The 19,439-nt window shown below is 40.4% G+C and overlaps 1 protein-coding gene and 1 long non-coding RNA gene across 8 annotated transcripts in view; one reads left to right on the forward strand and one right to left on the reverse strand.

The window, feature by feature from the left end:
• The first annotated feature begins 6,031 nt into the window (after positions 1-6,031).
• On the forward strand, positions 6,032-19,402 carry LOC116034342. Of its 2 annotated transcripts, XR_004898107.1 has the most exons (4): positions 6,032-6,221; positions 7,154-7,404; positions 9,557-9,762; positions 19,392-19,402. It is a non-coding gene; the product is annotated as an uncharacterized LOC116034342 (long non-coding RNA). The 2 variants fall into 2 exon arrangements; XR_004101065.1 differs by lacking the exon at positions 19,392-19,402 and having other exon boundaries at positions 9,557-9,954.
• Positions 7,041-19,439, reverse strand: part of sema5ba (sema domain, seven thrombospondin repeats (type 1 and type 1-like), transmembrane domain (TM) and short cytoplasmic domain, (semaphorin) 5Ba) — a 198,142-nt gene continuing 185,743 nt past the window's right edge. For 5 of the 6 annotated variants that reach the window (XM_031324031.2, XM_031323963.2, XM_031323827.2 and 2 more), the window contains 3 exons: positions 18,226-18,270; positions 16,742-16,947; positions 11,262-13,940 (listed from right to left, as the gene is read on the reverse strand). In XM_031324031.2, the coding sequence (XP_031179891.1) occupies positions 13,764-13,940; positions 16,742-16,947; positions 18,226-18,270 (428 nt within the window). In that variant the 3' untranslated portion in view covers positions 11,262-13,763. Of the gene's footprint in view, positions 7,045-11,261; positions 13,941-16,741; positions 16,948-18,225; positions 18,271-19,439 lie in introns of those variants that run through there. The other variant, XR_004109298.2, reaches the window with a different exon arrangement.

A 19,439-nucleotide genomic window follows, 5' to 3' on the forward strand; every position in this document is an offset into this window, starting at 1 on the left:
TTACTGTATTTTGATGACTAGTTGACTCTGTTTCACACTGAAATGCACATTTTAAATGCTGTTGAAACATCAGATGCAGTATATGTGACCTGGACATCTAAAAATCACAGATATCTTCATGCATTTCGACTTGCAAATCACCAAATCTGTGCTTTCTGGTTTCTTATGCGTCCTGCTAAATTACCTAAAAGATAACACACTTTATAAACTGGATAATGATTTAAATGCAGCATTCATATATAAGAAACCCTCGCCATGTATTATTTCTTGAAGTGTTGTATTTGTCATGCCCTGCCAATAGCCAATGTAACCTAACAGCCTTCAGTGAGTCTCCACTCTAAGTTTTCAGAATATCAAGCGTGTAGGCTATCTCCTCAGGGCTTAAAAGGTGACTTTAAAAAGTTTGAAGTTTGCCCCTTCATGGAAGATCACAGCTGCTATGGATTTCTTTTATTGTTGAAGAATTGAACCACTGAATCCACTGAAACTATACAGTCTAAAATACAGTCACCAAGATCAACAAGATATGGCTAAATTAATTAATCTTTATTGTTTTGAAAAGGCCAATAGTGCAACACAGAAGCAATATTTAGTCATACTGGGGGAACAACTGTTTGTTAAGAACATACCGAAAATGGTTTATGCTACAGAAGTGGTTTGAGAATTGTCTATGGACGTTTGGAGTTTTTGCCATCGTAAAATCAACATTGGGATCCTTTCTAACTAATGTTATTCAAAGTCACCACCACCTCTGTTTTCCAGCTATTTGGAAACCAAAGTTTTACAACTTTTAAGCCTACGGGGGGCAGGTTTGAAATTCAGTAGATAGATCCTGGGTTGAGTTTAATTTTAAGAAGAGTAAGTAAAATGTGACTACAAAGGTCAATGAAAACATGTTAGATGGTCAAGGCTGACTAAAGCTGATAAGCCATGAGGCTGTCGCTGATGAAGTAGCCTCTTGTTATTCCTAAAACTAACTGTGTCAAACTTCCTGAGATGTTCTGACGAGGGAAAGAAAAAAGCCTCTACCTGCAAAGCCAGGTTCTGCTTGGCTGAGGCTCCTCAGCTCTAATGCAGGAGGACGTGGCCCTGACGGAAACAGCATGTCCTCTGAGCAAGAGCAATTATGATAACCATGCAAGCGGAAAGGCTGTAGCCAGAAGAACAGCGTGACAGGCTTTGATCCGGCAGGCTACCTATTTAAATCACAGCTCACCTCCCCTACAGACGGCATCCTCATCTAATGTAGATGGGCTTTTCAAAAGGAGTCTGGGCCCTCTGCGGGCTCCTCTGAGCTCCTCTGTCATGATATGCAGCTGTTTCGCCCACTTGAAACATCATTTGTTTCCCCTGCCCTTCCTCTTCATCAAAGGTGAGTGTAGGTGCTTTAGTTTTAGGGCAGACTGCTGAGTGATGTTTCCTTAAAGTGGCCATTTAGATGGTATGCCTTAGTAGCACAGCCTGTGGAAGCAGCATTGAAGCACCACGAAGGCTCAAAGTTACCACGTTAGCTTAATTCATTTTTTTATTTTTTAATATTATCAGAACACAATCCAAGTCTTTGTAAAAAATATTTGAGCTTTAGAATTAGAGTGTCCTGACAGTGCTAGACAAGCTAACAAAAACAATTTTAACAGGAAATTACTAAAAAAAGAAGGGCCGCAAGTCTTGACCCCCATCTCTGGACACCAAAGGTTTACACAAAGGGGAGGAATTCATGAACTGTGTATAACATCATCTTGTCAGATGAGAGTAAAAAGCACAGATATCGTCCCCACATTGGTTGCCGAAATTTAATTAAAACTATTACCACGTTATCTAACATGTTTCCAAATGTGTATTTCTGGGTGAACTGACTAACTCAATAAACAGTTTGTATAATAACTTTTGCACACGTTTTTACACACAGTTGTGAACATTATGAACTTGTGAACCTCTCATCTCATACCTCTGTTTCATTGGTTACCCAGCTGTCAATCTTTTTTTGTGGGGGAGGGGGCTTTTCCGCCTTTTTTAAATTTTTGACAGGACAGCTAGGTGAGAAAGGGGAGAGAGAGGGGGAGGACATGTAGGAAATCGTCATAGGTCGGATTCGAACCCTCGACCTCTGCGTCGAGTCTTAAACCTCCTCTGTACATGTGCGCCTTATTAATTTATTTTACACTTCACTCGGCTTTGCGTCCTACCTAACAGGCTACTATTTTGACCCTTTGCAGCACCGTTACTTATCATCAAGCCGAATTAAAATATCACCGAAGCACGTCAAGCTTGAGCTCCCACCTACGGAGCTAAGCATATAGTTCAGTTAACGTGGTGCTACGCGATAGCATGCTACCCACTCAGGCAAAGCAGTATTTTGGAGAGTGCTACTTGCCGACCTGTGGATGAAACCAAATCCCCAAAAATTACTACAGCTCTTGCGAAACAGGTGGCAACTAACTGCAGACCTGTCAGCATCGTAGAGGACTCGGGTCTTAAAGACGTACTACGGTTGGCATGTTCTGACCCGTCTCGTTGCCGTCGAGGGGGACAGTAGTTTCACCATACACAGCCTGTACGACACGGAGAAAGCAGCCCAACTGGAACAGCTGCAAGGTGCTGCAAACGCTGTCTCATTAACCGGTGATCACTGGACATCAGTGAGTAATCAACATTATTTAGGAGTTACTAAACACTATATTGGTTCTGTAATTAACTATAGAAATTCAGCGATTAATTGCGATTTAAAAAATATTAATCGTTTGACAGCCCTAATTATAACCTATAGAAAACCTGGTATGGGTAGGCTATTTCAGGGCTTTTGGCAGCTTTGTTTTGGGAAAGGGGATTCAGTAGTATATGATGTAGGCTACCTTTTGAGTCAACGCCATTCTATTAATTATGTAAAAAGTAAGAAGTTGGTTAACCCCAGATACATATTGCATGAATGGTTCCAAGATGTAGGGATTTTTTGTCATGGGTTCTGGTTCCCACAACACCAACAAATTGATTAGTGATCTCTAGTAAAACAATCTAGGAATTTCAGGAACTCCATCTTATCTCATTTTTTAGGTTGTAGCTTGAATGTGCACTGGGCAGCTGTATCATTTAGGTAAATATACATATTGGATCTAACTTTGTACCGGCAGATACCCAATATTAAAAGGACTTGGATCAAAAAACGCGTAATAGGGACATCTCTAGTTTTTCCTGTCACTCCCCCATCTCTGCTGTAATGACCGTGGTTTATTCTAGACACCAAACAATAATCTATCAACATAATAGTCTGAACCATGTGAATTGGCTGACTGACTCATGATTATCTGTCTCAGTGCCAAAAGGAAAATAAAACAAAATTCACAGTGATGGTGGCCTCTCTGTGGTCATCTTAAAACCTGTGAAAATATTTTTATTTAAACTATAGGTGCAACATGTCAGTGAGAGTCCAGACTGGGTGGTGGTTTCACTAACCCATCCCTATTCCTGCGGTGCAGAGAAACAGCACCCGGTTTGATCTTGTCAGGTGCCGTCGACCATCAGCAGCCTGATGAAGATGTCAAAAAGCTGAGACATGGAAGAGAGATGCGTGTGGTGTGTTTGTGAGAAAAGTGTAAATATGTATGTGGGTGATGAATACCAAAGAGGGAAAAAAAGAAAATTGAGGTTCATTTAAAGCCAAGTGACCCGCCCAAAAAACACTCCACTGGATCTTAAATCTTCTGCTGGAGAGAAGAAAACGGCTGCATTAAATTGCCTTTTTTTCCTCAATTGTTTCCTTTGGTGCCAGCAATGAATGAAACGGATTTCATTGCATATGATATATTGCTTCAAGCACATTGCTTCTTGAAATGTAAAGGGAATTGATGAGATGCACCTGGGGTATACCATAATGGAAACGTGTGTGCCTAAATCTCATCTCGCACTACCTTTTACGTTAGTTTTATAAAGGCAATAATGTAAAGATGTTCTTGACATTGTATCAGAGATGGGTTGTTTTATTCTGTAAGGTTTTCAGTCTGTATCTTGAATAGGTCCTCAGAAAGTTAGAAGTACAGGGGAACAAACACAGCAGACAGTGTACATCCATCTAAATTAATTTTAGTCGTGTAGCTCTTCATTTTCACACCCTGTTCAGTGACTTCACCGCAGTGTTCAATCTGTTCCAGTGAAGGTGCTGTAAACCTCCTGTTCCCTTCACCAACAGGAAACAAGAGCAGAGCATAGACATGACGAGAGACCTTGTAACAATGAGCCTGTTTGTATGTTTTGGGATATACACGGTGGAGCTCTGGTTTGCCTCTGCCGTGAGGGAGGGCTTTACCTGGGATGGAAGCAGGGGAGCAGAGATGAAAGTTGTTGCCAAATCATCCTGCGATGCTCAGAACCCGAAAGCTTGCAGCTATTTTTCGGATTGACTGATTTCACAACTGGGATGCAGAGCAAAACTGTGCACAGCAAGACTGCAATTCTACGCATTCCTGGCTGTAACACCCACATGCAACGCTGATCTCACAGGAGCGCTCACGACTGAGATGAAAAAAGAAACATGGTTTTTATCCCCTTTCCTTCACAAAACAGGCCCAGTTCGCTTTGCAGCAGACAGAGATGCACCATGACTTATTTCATCTGATTACTGTACAGAACATTTAAGTTATTGGTTTGGAGAAGCGGGGGAGGAGTGACGCTAAATTACTACAGGAAGTAATGATGCCCCGAAGCTAGAAGGAAAGAGAGATGTTTAATATCACCTCGTAGTCCATTCATTACCCCATCTATCTGCAGTGCTGTGTAGCATTAAAACAAGCCATCAGAGGTCAACACAAGTGTTGCTTTCCGTGTAAACACATTGCTATGAATAAAATGTTTTCCTTTTTTTAATCCTTGTAGACTGTGATTAACATTTGCCTTTAATCTGTTGTTGTCTGCAGTGGTGAGGACGTTTTGAGGGCAGGAGAGAGAACTTTTGTAACCTTCTCATAGTAGCTTTTCTTTGAAAGAAACTGTCAGTTAATGGAACACAATGGCTTTGGTGTGTGTGTGTGTGTGTGTGTGTGTGTGTGTGTGTGTGTGTGTGTGTGTGTGTGTGTGTGTGTGTGTGTGTGTGTGTGTGTGTGTGTGTTTCTCAATGAAAAGGCATCGAAAGAGCACAAGGACAGGGAAATTGCTTAAAAGCCTGTCGGAGCGTGTTGCGAATGCACGGCCTGGAACTGCTTTGCAATTACTTTGTCACTTTCCTCATTTTTTTGAAACTTTAATACCCATGTTCTCTTTTTTTGTTGTTTAAGCACTTTTAAATTTCCGTGCTTCAGATGCAGGCCTACATACAGGCATAAGCTAAAACCAAAGGCCCGGGCTGTATAAATGATTTATGTTGAACAACTTGTTACCACCTAAGATCTGTAAAGCAAATGTGAGAATAAATGGCTTCCTTCAGTGTGTGTTGGATAACCCTGCCACAAGGAGAGTAGGGGGCGGGGTCCATATTGCAGCACAGCCTGCCATTGCATTGCGTTGGAATATAAATCAAGTAGAATTTACTAAAGGCTACAATTTGTTTTTGAAGCAAAATGTCAGACGGCATAAAGTGAGCACTAAGCCTTATGGGCATATTTGAGCCGGCAGAGTGTAAACTTAATGTATAAGTGTGAAAATGAAAGGTAGTTGGTCTGCTCCTTTACGTGATTCTGACATCCGTAAGATGTAGAAGGAGCATTGAGGTTATGTTACCTTGCTTCACACTAAAGGTAAGAGTGTCCCCATCAATATTTCCGTGCCATCAGCAGTTTTATTTATGACTCGGTCATCAATACTGCTTCCACTCAGTGCAGCTGCCAGCCTTTACAACCTCCGTCACCTGGTTAAGTAGATTAAATAAAACCTGAATGGCTCACTCAGGCTCTGCGCTGCACAACTACCATAAACTCCACTTTTCTTTGTCTTGGAAACAGTGTAGCGGCTACTTTAACAGCCCAATGCGGAGCCTTGGCTCTGTGTAAGAGGGAGGTGTTGGAGGAGATTTAATATCGTTTGGTCTCTGCTTTATTAGGAGGAGGAGAGGACTCTCCATCACCGCCGGCTCCGTCTCTCCCTCTCATCTCTCTCTGTCAGCCGGGGTTAACGCGCGCCACCATTAACCCATCCTGTCCTAATACAAGGAGAGCATCCCAACTTCTCTTTCAACTACATGACCCTATGACCTCTCAGGGCTGGTTTCACAAAGACCTGTTAGTTCAGTTTACAAAGTTGAGGCAGTCTTAGTTTTGCTCTTGGACCAGTTTAAAGCTGCGTCCACATTTTTTGCTTATGAATACATGAGCGCTGCAGTTTTTTTCTAGTGCAATGTACTGATTTTACAATACCATGCGCATTAGTTTCTGTCTGCATTGTGCGGCACATGCACATTAAGTTCTACACATGGGTAGAGCTGGGCCATATGGACCAAAAATCATATTTCAGTATTTTTAGGCTGAATGGGGATACACGATATATGTCAGTATTTCCTAGTGGGCTAAATGTACAGTTGTAAGTCAAAGCCACGTGAGATTTCACAAGCACTTTTATTAAAACAGACTGTGGTAAAAATTAAATGCAAAAACAGGCTTTCCTTTCCTGTTTAAACATATACAGCTGCAAAACATGTAAATGACACGCCTGACAGACACTCTTAGATTCATGCTTTTCTGAAGGGTTTGACACTAGGCACATAACGTCTGTTATGAATTTTGCGCTATATTCAGTCTCTCTCTTTTCTCTTGCTTCCTCTATGCTTCACCACATTGTTGTAGCGTATTAAAAAAATACCAACATGCTGGCATACGTCTGACGCCACCCATATAGTCATAACTACAGCAGGAAAGATGTCCGCTGGAGTAAACAAAGTTAGCGCAGTTCATACAGTTTAATCTTTTCATTTTACATTAGTATTATTATTGTGTGTGTGTGTGTGTGTGTGTGTGTGTGTGACCTAGGCTATAATGATATGTTAGAGAAGTAAGAGAGGTGTAGCGTCGGCGTGTTTTGTTGGTCAGCGAATGAAACAGTATCAGACGGATTAGAGGGACAGACCTGAACAGACCACTTGATTTTGTTGTACAATAGATTGCACTTTGTTGGCTCTTTTCACTCCTTTGATTACATTTCCAATAAAACCAATTCCCTCTGATGTTCCTCTTAGGCAGGCCTTGCCCAGTGCACACACAGACGAACTGGCCAGCGCTTAGGCCAGTGCTAAGCTGATGAATCATATCAAACAATTACCCTGTTTTCCCATAGAGGAGGATGGAGAGCTGTGATGGCAGAGTCGACAAAGTCTCAATCCCTGCAGACCATGAGAACATTTTCTGGCCGCAACTTCAGACGCTGTGTGATCTGCCCATCCCGTCGCGTGCGAGAACACAGACACGTCTGTCAGCCGGCCATGTCCTGGTATGCTGCACAACACACATCAAAAACAACCGACTGCTCGCTCTGTAAACAAAACAACATGGAATAAACATCAGCTTGTCATATTACGCAACTGTGAGCAGCAGAATTCTTACTAGGCAGAACTCCCATTTTAGATTTCTACAATACAATTGTTTTTTTGTGATAACATTTTTATTTTATTTTAAAGAGACAATACATACAGGTATATACACGCCACAAAAATAGAGCATAAAATATATATTCACATACATACCTATACATATGCATATATACAGATCCGTATGATTTAACAACTAAGATAAAATAATCAAAATAAATAAATAAAACCCCAGATATAACCCACCCACCCCCTGGATCCAGAGCTCCAAATCTGTAATTTCAAACATTACAACTACAGTCAGCAATTACTGTTAAATAATTGTAAAATTTGACTATATTATACACATACAGCGGGGAAAATAAGTATTGAACGTGTCAACATTTTTCTCAGTAAAGATATTTCTGATGGGGCTATCGGCATGACATTTTCACCAGATGTCAGTAACAACCCAAGTAATCCTTCCGTTCATTCTGGATAGGAAGAATGGTGTTGTGGATCTCCCCATACACATGAATGGGAAACGTGACGCCATTTGTACTAGTAAGAAATGTTCTTTTTGACTAGGAAGAGTTGAATTATGGATATCTGCAATAAATACCTAGCTATTAAATGTTAAAATGGCTTGACATAGCTCCTTAAGGTTTTCAAAGACTGAGTAGTCATGTAATATAGGCTACTTGATTACAGATTGATGTTTGGCAGGTGTCATTTTTGCAGCTAGACAAACAAGGTTATGTTAGAGGATGTGTGCCAACCACAAGCAAAGATTTTGTGTAACCTGGCAAACCAAAAGTTGTTATGAATGGCTTATAACTAATTTAATGAGTATATAAATAATCATTAAACATGCAAAAAAGCTTATAGGTACAATTAATACACCTATTATAAATGCCTTGGTAAAACCTGCCACCACCATTTCTTTTAAAAGTGCCAAAAACGTCTACTATTTATTTGATTTGATAAGGGGTTATTTCTTCCATCCTCTTAAATGTTAACACATTTGTAAACAATGGCTTTCAGGTAGCCAACAATTTCCAAGATAATTCATGATTAATGTGGCTCTCAGTGCAGTGCTGACTCATTTTTCACAGAGCTGGTAACTGTTTTAACAAAACTCCTCATTAATATCAGTGATCATCACAAAGCTGAAGCTGGTGTTTTCCTCCATTTTCTTCAGTGTTGTTCTCATTCCTCACTGTCAAACAGAGGCAGAATTATGAAGCCGAGCATGCGTCCTTCCCACTCTTTTGCCTTCTCCTCCCTGACTCTTCACCATCCTATCTGAGTAGCCTCCTTCAGCCTACAGCTTCCTCCTGGCGACTTCCTCTTGGCTGCCTGCCAGAGTGCCGATCACTGCATCTGTCTGTCAGCAGAATACCAACTGATTAATGCTTTCACTGCGACCATTAATAAAACCGCGGAGAGGCTGCTCTCTTTAATTGAGAGGTACAGCTAGGGCTGCATTGAACCAAATGAGAAGGACATATACAATAGGGACATGTAAAATCATGGGCAGGTATGGGTATGTATTTTAGAGGATGAAGAGAGTGGGCTGCTCTCCCTTCTGATGACCAATGATTTAGTTGCTCCAGTGCAAAATACTCAGTTATTTATTCGAGGGCTACAGAAGGAATGTACACACGTTTTATCAGATTTTATTTAGTGTCTTTTCCTGTCCTGTGTGACAGTAGCTGTTCTCTAGCTTTGATTGTGATTTTCTGCATAGCAGCAGAATCATTGTGGTGTGATGATAAAGTACTGGTGTCTAGGCCACTGGCACCAGCAGTGATCCACGGGCAGTGTGCTGGACACACCCTGACTACTTGGCTCGTTTGTCCTATCCATCTCTCCTCTTCTCATACAGCGAAGGATTCCAGCGCTGCAATCATTTGTTTAGAGGATGAAGGGAGAGGATGCACTTCTGTGATGCATCTCCTAATCAAAGTGTGGCTTTACTGAACCGTTTTGTAGTATAGGATATACGCAGTTATAGGGCACGGTGCCTAAATGATAAGACAGGTGTTAATGTTCTACTCTATTTACCTTTTGCAGATTCTCCTGTTGGATTGTCCAGTTCCCTCTGCACCGCAGTCCACGTCACTCCACGTCACTCCACTGTTGTCCAGGGCAGGCTGCAGACAGACGTGCTACCTCCAGTTGCTTCATTTCACCTGCCACTGATGAGCTTTGGAGAGTCTAACATGTGATTCACACTATACCACCTATTTCATACCAACCAGTATGTGTAGCAACACAAAGTCCCACACCGGCTTCCTACGTGCAAACATGGCCAACTGTGTTCGTTGGAACATACAACCAAGCCGAAGGTACCATTACTGGGAACCGATCCCAGAATCTTTATGGTGGAGGGACAGAGCTTTACCCCCGTGCACCCAGGCTTTTTGTTATCAACAAATCCTGTGAAGAGATCAAAACCAGCAATGAATTTAGTATAGCAGTCCTTCCAGAAAAATGCAGAGTTTTTTTTGTGATTGTTGTGGGCAAAAATCCTTGATTATGCGGCATGTTTTCTTAAAAAATGTGATGGAATACGCGGGATATTTATGCAATTTTATGCGATGAAATTGCAGGAACTTGCAAAAACTGCGGCTTCATCATGGCTTCATCACAGGGTTTGCAGCTTTTCGATGATGTTCACGTTGCGTAATTACGTCACTTCATAACGTTCCCATGGCAACAGGGGAAAATGGCTTCCCTCGTGTGAAGTAAACGCAACATTTTTCAACTTTCTGCTAAGATATGTGACTTTTTTGCAACGAAAATGCGGGGATTATGAAATCATGCAAGCCCTGCATATTTTGCGCGGAAATCTGCAATTTATGCGGCGAAAGTGCGGCGTATTTGAAAAAATGCGGCCCCCACATAAATATGCGGACTTTGGCTGATTATGCATTGTATTATGCGATCGCATAATTGCGTTTTTCTGGAGGGACTGGTATAGTGTGTGAATCCACAGTCTGATATACATGTAATGTTTCTTACACAGAACTCCAGTCATCCAAAAAATCCTAAAAACACATGGAGCCATCCTGTTGTCACATATTACTTTGTTGTGATGAGCATGGCCAGTGTAGTTTATTGTTCTTAGTTCATTAATCTAGCAAGGCAAAGTGTTTACTCTAAGTGTCTAAAACAACTCTGTGTCAGCATTTGTTTAATGTGTGGAGAGTATCTCAGTGTTGGGCAGAGTACTGTCAGAAACTGGATTTCTGTGGCACAAAGGCATAAGCTATAACACTCCATCACAACATAGATTTAACTTTTTTGCAATATATACTGTATGAATAGTTGGTTTTGATCTCTTCAGGCTGAGTGTTGAAAAATTGGGCTGGATGACAACCAAGCACACATACAGGTGATTGGCTCCAGTGTTTGTAAGAGTTTTAGGCTTACTGATTTTGTATTTTTTTAAGCTTTTTTGAATTTCAAGAACCAGCAGACTGTAGGAAAAATCCCTGATACACCAAATTCCTAGAAATTATTTACATAAGAGTTTTCTGGAGTGAACAGTGCATTTTCGTCCAGCAAATCTGTTGAAGGTCAAAGAAAAACATTGTTCATTCCCCCAAGAATCTATTAATGAACATGCTTCTCTTTGAAAATAACTGCTTAAGATGTGGAAACAGGTCAGACTCTATTGGCACTTCCAATTTAAAAATATCATGAAGCTCAGCCTTAAAAAGAAATCTGAAATCCTCCCCAAAACTAATTCTGACAGAGCCCACTGACCATACTGTTGTGTTGGCATCAAGGTTTATTATCCTTTATAATGTACAATATACAAAAATATAGGGTACCAAAAAATTCACAGTGTCTAAAAGGCAGTGATTACAGTCTACATGACAGGTCTAACAGTACACCTGGTAAGTTGCATAGAAGGGCACAGAGCCTCACATCGCAGGCGACAGAGCTGAAAAATGGACCAATCAGATGACCAACAGGGCCAATAGAGGCTTAGTTTAGATCAAGACAACTTCTGAATTGAATTTCCCCATTATATATGACTGTTTGCAGTCTATAATATATATAATACTGTATCTTAGTTAGTGTATTTAGTTATCAGTTATTTTCAGTCTGGATTCATGTTTCTCTGGAAATTTGATGTTAGAGCAGCTGGGAAAGGTCATAAGCCACAGGCGGTCGGTCACATTGTGGAGCTCTGTCCCCAAACAAACCTCATGGTTGGTGTGTACTTAGCTGCTGCACTTTTTTTTAACAACTATAAGGCTTTTTTTAAACAAACAGTGTTAGCTATACAATATACAGATACATTTACACAATCCTCTGCAGGGTCCTTAAATGGGCTGCAGAAGGCTGTTGCTCCTATATACAGATAGAGCTCTCATCTCGTGCATGTACAGTAGCTGAACTGAAAAGCATTGCTGCGTTAGCATTCATCGATCAGGCAATAATAATAATAAAATATAGCTGTGAAAATGCCCTTTTATAAACCAAGCTTTGACTATAAATAGCGTCAGTTCCACCTCCGCAGGAACCAGAGGCGCAATGCTTTAACTTACAATGATTAACATCTCATACATGAAATATATAAAAAAAAAAAAACAGTAGCCTGGAGTGTCAGCAACAGAATGTGGAAAAAAAATGCACAAAAAACGTCTTTACAGACATCCTCATATATAGTCATATGTATGAAAGCATTTACATTGTACAAAATACAGTAACTTCCCTTTGCTCATTCAGGCATCCAGACACGCAGAGATAGAGTACATGTGTTTGCATGTACACACACACACACACACACACACACACACACTCCTTTTGATCTTCACATACTACATCAAACTTCTAAGCAAGCATAATTTACTTTTTTTCTTTTCCAGGGAATGCCAAATTTATGTTTTGTTAGTCATTCTTTGTAAAATCCATATCAATAATTGATTTTGTGTTAACATTTCACATATTGAAGATGCACTGGTTACCAAATTTAAGAAAACAAAAGAATGTGTTCATTCAGTGAAGTGAAATTAGAGAAACAAGAATTAATAAGCTATATCTTATTTAACAAAATATGTCCTCCTATGCTACAGCTTGTTTGAGAATAAAACAAATATATTTAAAACAAAACATTACAAAAACAAACATTAAAAAAGAAGTGCCAGTCTACTAGCTTATTCTACCATCATAGAAAACCCAATCCAGTTGTTCAGCACACTGGCCATATTTGATATGACCACCGAGCTATTTAGCACTCAGTAGAATCAATGCATCCATTGGAGAATCAATCAATTCCCTTTCAATAGTGTTTATTGTTCTTGGGAAAAAAACGAAAACAGAAGAAATAGAAAACAAATCTCGCCCCTGCCCTCTATTGCATACAGGCACCCAAGGCATTCCCAAAGCTTTATGTACAGTTCAGACCGCTTCCCACAATCCCCCTTGCTTTGACTTTCCGAGTGAATGTCCTTGTCCACAAAAGGCGTGCAGCTCCAACTTAGGCTAATGTTTAGTGTCTTACAAACAGCCATCCAAAAATGTAATTGACTCTGAAGTTCTGATCTTTTTCTGTCATGTAAAATACCAACAATGGAGGGCGTGCATCCGTTCCTCAACCAAGCTGATATTGATCTCTAATTTATTTCATCCTCGACTTCATTGAGTTTTCTCTTTTGTCTTTGCTCTGCGCCATGTGGCAAGGACATAACGATATGCGTAGTTTGTCTCAGTAACTGCTTTTGTTGTCGAGGGAGTCAAAGTTCATTACAGGCTGAGAATGTGGTTAGTATTGGAGAGGCGTAAAACTGTGACCCAGATCCAAAGAAATGTAATGTTTTTAAGTGTTCTGGTAACGTTCGTCTCCAGAACTGTGGATTATTACGGCACCTGTGCTGAGGTGTTCTGGTCATAACAATCCGTCTAAAGCCACGAGTCGTCCTGCCAGAACTTTCCACCAGATCCCCACATGAAGCTCTGAGTTGACACAGCTATATCCAGTCAGGCCCTTAAAATAACACACCCCCAGCACACCCCTGACTGCACCAGGACACAGGCTTTGTTGTCCAAACCCACATCTCCTGATGGAAAGTTCCAGAAATGCCCTTGAAGACACAAACCCTACCATGCGGAAGAGACTACGGGAGCGAGGAGAGGGGCATTGAAACAGAAGAACCTGGCCGAGCTCTGACAAACGTTTCAGTTCATGTCGGTTCAGTTATGTCACCATGGCATTGGGGTGGTGTCTGTTGGCAGGGAGTTCTGAGGGGCAGTTGTGGGGCTTTTCTCAGCTGTTGTTGTTTTGGTTGTAGGTCCTACATGGCGAAGGGGATGAGTTGGGCTGGTAGTCATATTTGCCGAGCGCTGTGGGATAGTAGGTGGTAGTGTAGACGTTTGTTTGTTGGAGTGGTGTTGGGTAGAAGTTGGATCTTTCATCTGGCAGCAGGTTGTTTTTGTTAAGCGTCTGGAATGACACCGTAGAAAAAAAAGAAGCATTAAACATTTCAATCGTAGCTTATAGAATATGTTTGATATGTTATACCGTATGACTGAATACTTTTAAAACATTTACTACTAACAAGGAGCACATCTGTACTGCAAAAAATATTTTGTGTTTAAGTTTTTATTAAAGCAACAGGAAGATGTTTTATTTTCAGGAAATAGTTTGAGGACTCAATTATAGACAGCATAGACTTTGCAGTGTGGACACCCTGTTCTGTGTTTTATGTAAAAAATAATATCAGTAATTCTTTTCCCGTTAATAAAATACCTCCACTAGCCTCCATGTTATAGCTTATATATTTGAAGTGTATTCATAACCAAAGCAAACCAATTTAAGAAATTTAATTTAGTTCATGTCAAGGATACTCAATACACTAATATAAATTTTGAGATGGCAGGAATTCACTGCAGCTCTCTTAAATAAAAACAAAAACCCACATTTTATTCTAATGCACTTGCTGAGTGTCTGGTAAAAGCCAAACATAAGGTGAAACACTTTCCAGGGGAAGCATTAGACTAATGTAATCCATCTGCACAGCTCTGGGGACCAAGGCAGGAAGATAATCAGGTTAGAGTTGGTGAAATACGCAACGCTGGGCATCATAAATTGGCCTGGAGGAGAGGGAACCTGCTGGATAAACAGTGCTGTAGTGGTACAGAGTGACATCGGCTGCACATCCAGCAGAGTCTGGCTGCACCCCTGGTCATTAAAGCTAATGAGTTCAGGCTCTCAGCACCATGATGGCTGTCAGCACCGCGTCCACACAGCAACAGCAAGGACAACAAGCGTCAGGAGGCTGACGCGGTCAAAAACACAGGGATGTGTTATTGTGGTTACATGTTCCTGCCATGCTTTGGTAGGATTTTAAATACTGTCAGGTTGACAGGAACGGTTAAGAGGAATCCCTGCTGGCACACATTAGCTTAAGTCAGACAAAAAGAAGAAAATAAATCGCAGGGGGTGAGAACATGAAATGCAATCGACAGTCTAGTTTGAACAATACATCCATAAACTGAAGGGTTATCAGTTCCCAAAACACTGCACAGTGGTTTATAATACTATAAGATTGCATTTCACAAAAAAAGTTATCCTCTGCTTTGACGATTGTGAGGTAGTAGTTTACCAGTGTTAAAACTAGTTTACCAGCATTGTGTGCTTGCATGTATTTGATTGGCCAATGCACTCCTACTGAACACGGCCTAATTTATATGTTCACATGAGTGATAAGATTGGATTAAAAAGACCCAGTAAGCCAGTTGTTCAACAGGAAGCAGAGACAGGGCAGCGAGTTGTGAAAGTGAATAAAGACATTAGCAACAAAGGCAGATTTCACTGCACCAATTGTATGGTGATTAAAGTACTCTAGCGATTATTTTGCCTTCATTTAGTTTGGGAATTCATTTAAATTTCATTTCATTAAAATGGTCAATATCCAAGCATCAGAAGCTAGGACTTTGACTTTTAGTCCCTAGTATGAGTCAAGCTTAAATGCTGGATTCTACAATTCCCATAATGCAAGATCTTTCATTAGCCCCTACCTGTATTAAATACTTTCTATCTTGCAAACTCAACATCGCTAGTTTTTAACTCAACATGAGATAAAGATAATAGGTCACTCAAATATGGTTGTGACTTCCCAAGGCATTATCTCTGCCTAATATTTACCACATGTAGATGTAGTTTAACATAATGTGTAGCCCCAAACAGACACCAAATGGTGCTGTCAACTCCAGATGAAGTAAGATAGGAGCTTGTGGGGGCCTGTATCAGTGAGCTACAAAACTGCTTTTTGGGTAAGATGATTTTTTTTTATGTATTACAACTTTCTAAGGTTAAGCTAATGTGTTGGAATGATGTATTTGATGAATGATGATTTGGAGGATGTAACTGAATATAACAGGATGAAATGAGTCTCTGTGCTGCTTCTGAGACGCATAACATTATATTCTGGAGTATTAAGTTAAATCTTGGAATAAGTTCAATTTTGGAAAATGACTTGGGCAACAGTCATGAGACAATGGCTGGTGTCAGATCAGCCAATTGTAATTTACTTGAATCCGTGATCGGTATGTGACCTATAGGGGTGGAACGGTACACTGAAGTCACAGGGTTCGGTTCGGTTCCACCCCTAGTGACCTAACAATAATGGTTGTAGCTTCCATGCTCGCATTAAATGAGATGGTGGTGACAAAGATCAAACTCCCTTTGGTTCAGGTCATAACATGTCTTTTAAGTTAATTTATCTACACATGCACACTTTACAGAAACAGAAAAGTCAAAATAATCTTCCAGAGTTTTAACTTATTAACAGTTAGAGAACAAAACAATAGAAGTTTGCACTAAAAGTCTATGAGCCTCTGGTAAAAATAGTTTCTTGACTTTCTGTAAATGAGAATGCACAGTAGACCGATAGCAATGGGAGGTCGAGGGCTGACTAATGCATTAGAAAGCTAATGGGGCCCATTAATAAGGGCTTGGTTTGTGGGCAGTTAGGAAGCCTTACAGTCTATAGGTTCTGTATGAGAGCAAGGAGGAATAAAAATGAACAGTAATTCATCTTCTGTGGTTAGTGCTCTATTGAGATAAATGCATGAATAAAGGCTCTAAATAAAACATGAATCACATTGCCCTTGAATCTTCAACATTTGCATTGTGTGTTTGTGCATGTGAGTAACACCAAGTAAACAGTGCTTCTGTTTCCATTTGTATTACTTCTATCTACATAATATTTTAAAATGCAGCTCTCTTCAGTAATCACCTACCTTGAACTCCATGGGTGTGTACTTCTCATTCTTTGGCGTGGTGTTGCCCTTGTAGTTGAGGTGGTTCGGGGTGGTGGGGTGAATGACGGCAGACTCCTGCGAAGGCTTATGGAACCGCTGACAGTAGACATAGATCAGGAAGGACAGCAGCCCCGCCCCGAGGAAACAGGAAACACCAGTGGCGATTAGGTGGATGGAGGTGAATGCTGGGAAATGAAGAAAATACGTGGCGTGTTAGCATACATTATCTCATCCTATTTTATTTAAACTTTCTTTCTACACCCCTGACTTTATTTACATCCCAAATGTACCACAATTGTCATTCTAAATTAGATCAAGACAGATTTCAAATAGGCAGTATGGCACACACCATATAACTGTAACATCCATAGTTCAATTCCAGCCTTTGTTGCATGTCATGCCCATCTCATCCGCCATATTTTCTGGCTACATCTACATGCACACTTGCATCCAATTTTCAACCTGGAAACATTCTTAAATGTCTCTCAAAGTCTCTGAATACATGTAGATAAGAAAAGAACCATGCCTTTACAGAATTATTCATACAGGTGTAAAGCTCAGCCAATATTACCTGGCACTCAATATTTCTCTGTTGAAATGCTCATGCCGATGCTGTTTGCTGTCCCAGCTCTTTCTGCCACCAAAACCTCATCTTCAGCTGAGCTTTTAATTGGGTTAATTTTGCTTAAATGAAACGTCCGTGTATGTGTTAAAGGGGGATTAGTCCTCCCAGGATCCTCATTGTTCCTTGGACTCTTTGAGAGCTCCTTTGAAGAGCCGTTTATGCTAAATCTAACTGTATAACACTTTGCACTAAATGGTCAGTACTCTTTGACGTAAATGTTTCTGACTATACAGCGCTCATGAAATGTTGTCTGGTGAGGATGCTATGAGAGACCTGTTACGTTAAATTTATGTTTTTTCTTATGATTTAATAGCACACTAATTTACAGAGGCTTTGACGGAAAGTGAAGACTCCTAAGCTTTACATGGGCTAATCATTTCTGCATGTCTTGCGTCGCTTTTTGTCTACCATTATTTAAGCAATTTAGGTCTATTTTGTGTTGATCTCTATCTTTTCAGGACAGGAATATACACTTGGGTTTGTATTTTTGGTTTTGTACTTCCTGTCAGTAATTTAAAAATAATAAAAGGTTATGAAAAATAACTTCAGTCTTGATGCGAGTCAGCCATTTTTTTTGGCACATGAAGCAAAATTGAAGCCTTGAATGTGTCCCAATTTGCAATTATCCAAAATATGAACAATTTGTGGCCCGTTCCAGGTACATCACAGTGTACATGATGTTTCTTCCTCCTCTGACAGACTGAAATAAACACGCACATGAAAATGCACATATAATGCATGAAAACATGCATCTTGGACAGACATCTGTGGAAACATACAGGGGCAAACCTTAACATGCACACAGGAACAAAGTGAAGGCAGCTGTTAATCCACTTACCTCCACAGTGTTGATCCTTATCAAAACCAGATGCAGGGAGAATGACTGTGGAGAGGAGAGGAACACAGGGTCAGACACACACATGCGCACACACACACACTCTCACACACACTCACAAGCACACACACCTTGGAGAGACAGCCTTCAGAACACAACCATCGACTAACATCAGGGGAGTTGACACATGCAGAAAACAAAACAGTGAATGAGAAATTGAAATGTTTTAATGGTTGAGCAAACGGTCCATGGAGTTTGTTTTTTTTTCACCAGTGAACTCAAACTGAGTAAAAAAACAGAATCAACCTCTAGTTGCTGTTAGAGACACAAAACTTACATCTACAATACAATATTTTACAGCCATGCGTCCTGTCCCACAAATCCCAGAAGCAAAGAAGGGAGCAGGGAGGGTTGATGTGTGTGTGAGCAGTTTTAATTACAATGCTGCATCTCCTGATTAATTTTTTGCCTATTTTTTCAGCTTCCTCACAGCTGCCTCCCCCTCTGCGAGTGACCTTAGCAAATCCATCCATCGCCTCATTGAAATTTGCAATAAAATTAGATGTGATTTGGTGTTGCGACAACCCATTAATATTAATCGCTTTCGTCTGGACTCATTAGGGATTCTGAGTGTGGAGAGGCTTCTGCTGGCAGGCCGTGAAAGATCATTTCAGGAGAAACTTTCTGAGATAGTCATCAGCATAACAAGGTGCGCTGGGGCCAACAAGGTCAACCGCTAACTTGTTGAATTTACATGGACTTAATTATGGTTAATTAACAGAAGCAGATTACTTCAGTGCACAAAGAGGATGTCGCTACACAGACATTTTTATGTAGACATGTTTGTGAATGAGAATCATGAGGATGATGAACTAAACTTAGCACAAAAAGTAAGGAAATTTGTGTTTGGTAGATTATTTCTCTGTGGTAACAATGCTTTTTGGCAATAAATCTTATACCGTTGGAAAGCCTGTTTAGTTCCCTTTCAAATGGTTCCCCATTTGTTACGAACATGCATTTGTGGGATGAGCAGCAGCGCTGAGTATGTGGATTGCGCCCATGAAAAATTTGCCAAATCTTCTCTGCCAATGCCAAACAGCTTATTCTGCCATTGACTCGTTTGGGAACTAAACAGGCTTTCCAACGGTATAAGATTTATTGCCAAAAAGCATTGTTAATAAAGTTTATAATACTGTCTACATATTTGACAATGACAG

The sequence above is a fragment of the Sander lucioperca genome, chromosome 8 (genome assembly GCF_008315115.2).
Source record: "Sander lucioperca isolate FBNREF2018 chromosome 8, SLUC_FBN_1.2, whole genome shotgun sequence".
In the NCBI taxonomy this organism is placed as follows: domain Eukaryota; kingdom Metazoa; phylum Chordata; class Actinopteri; order Perciformes; family Percidae; genus Sander; species Sander lucioperca.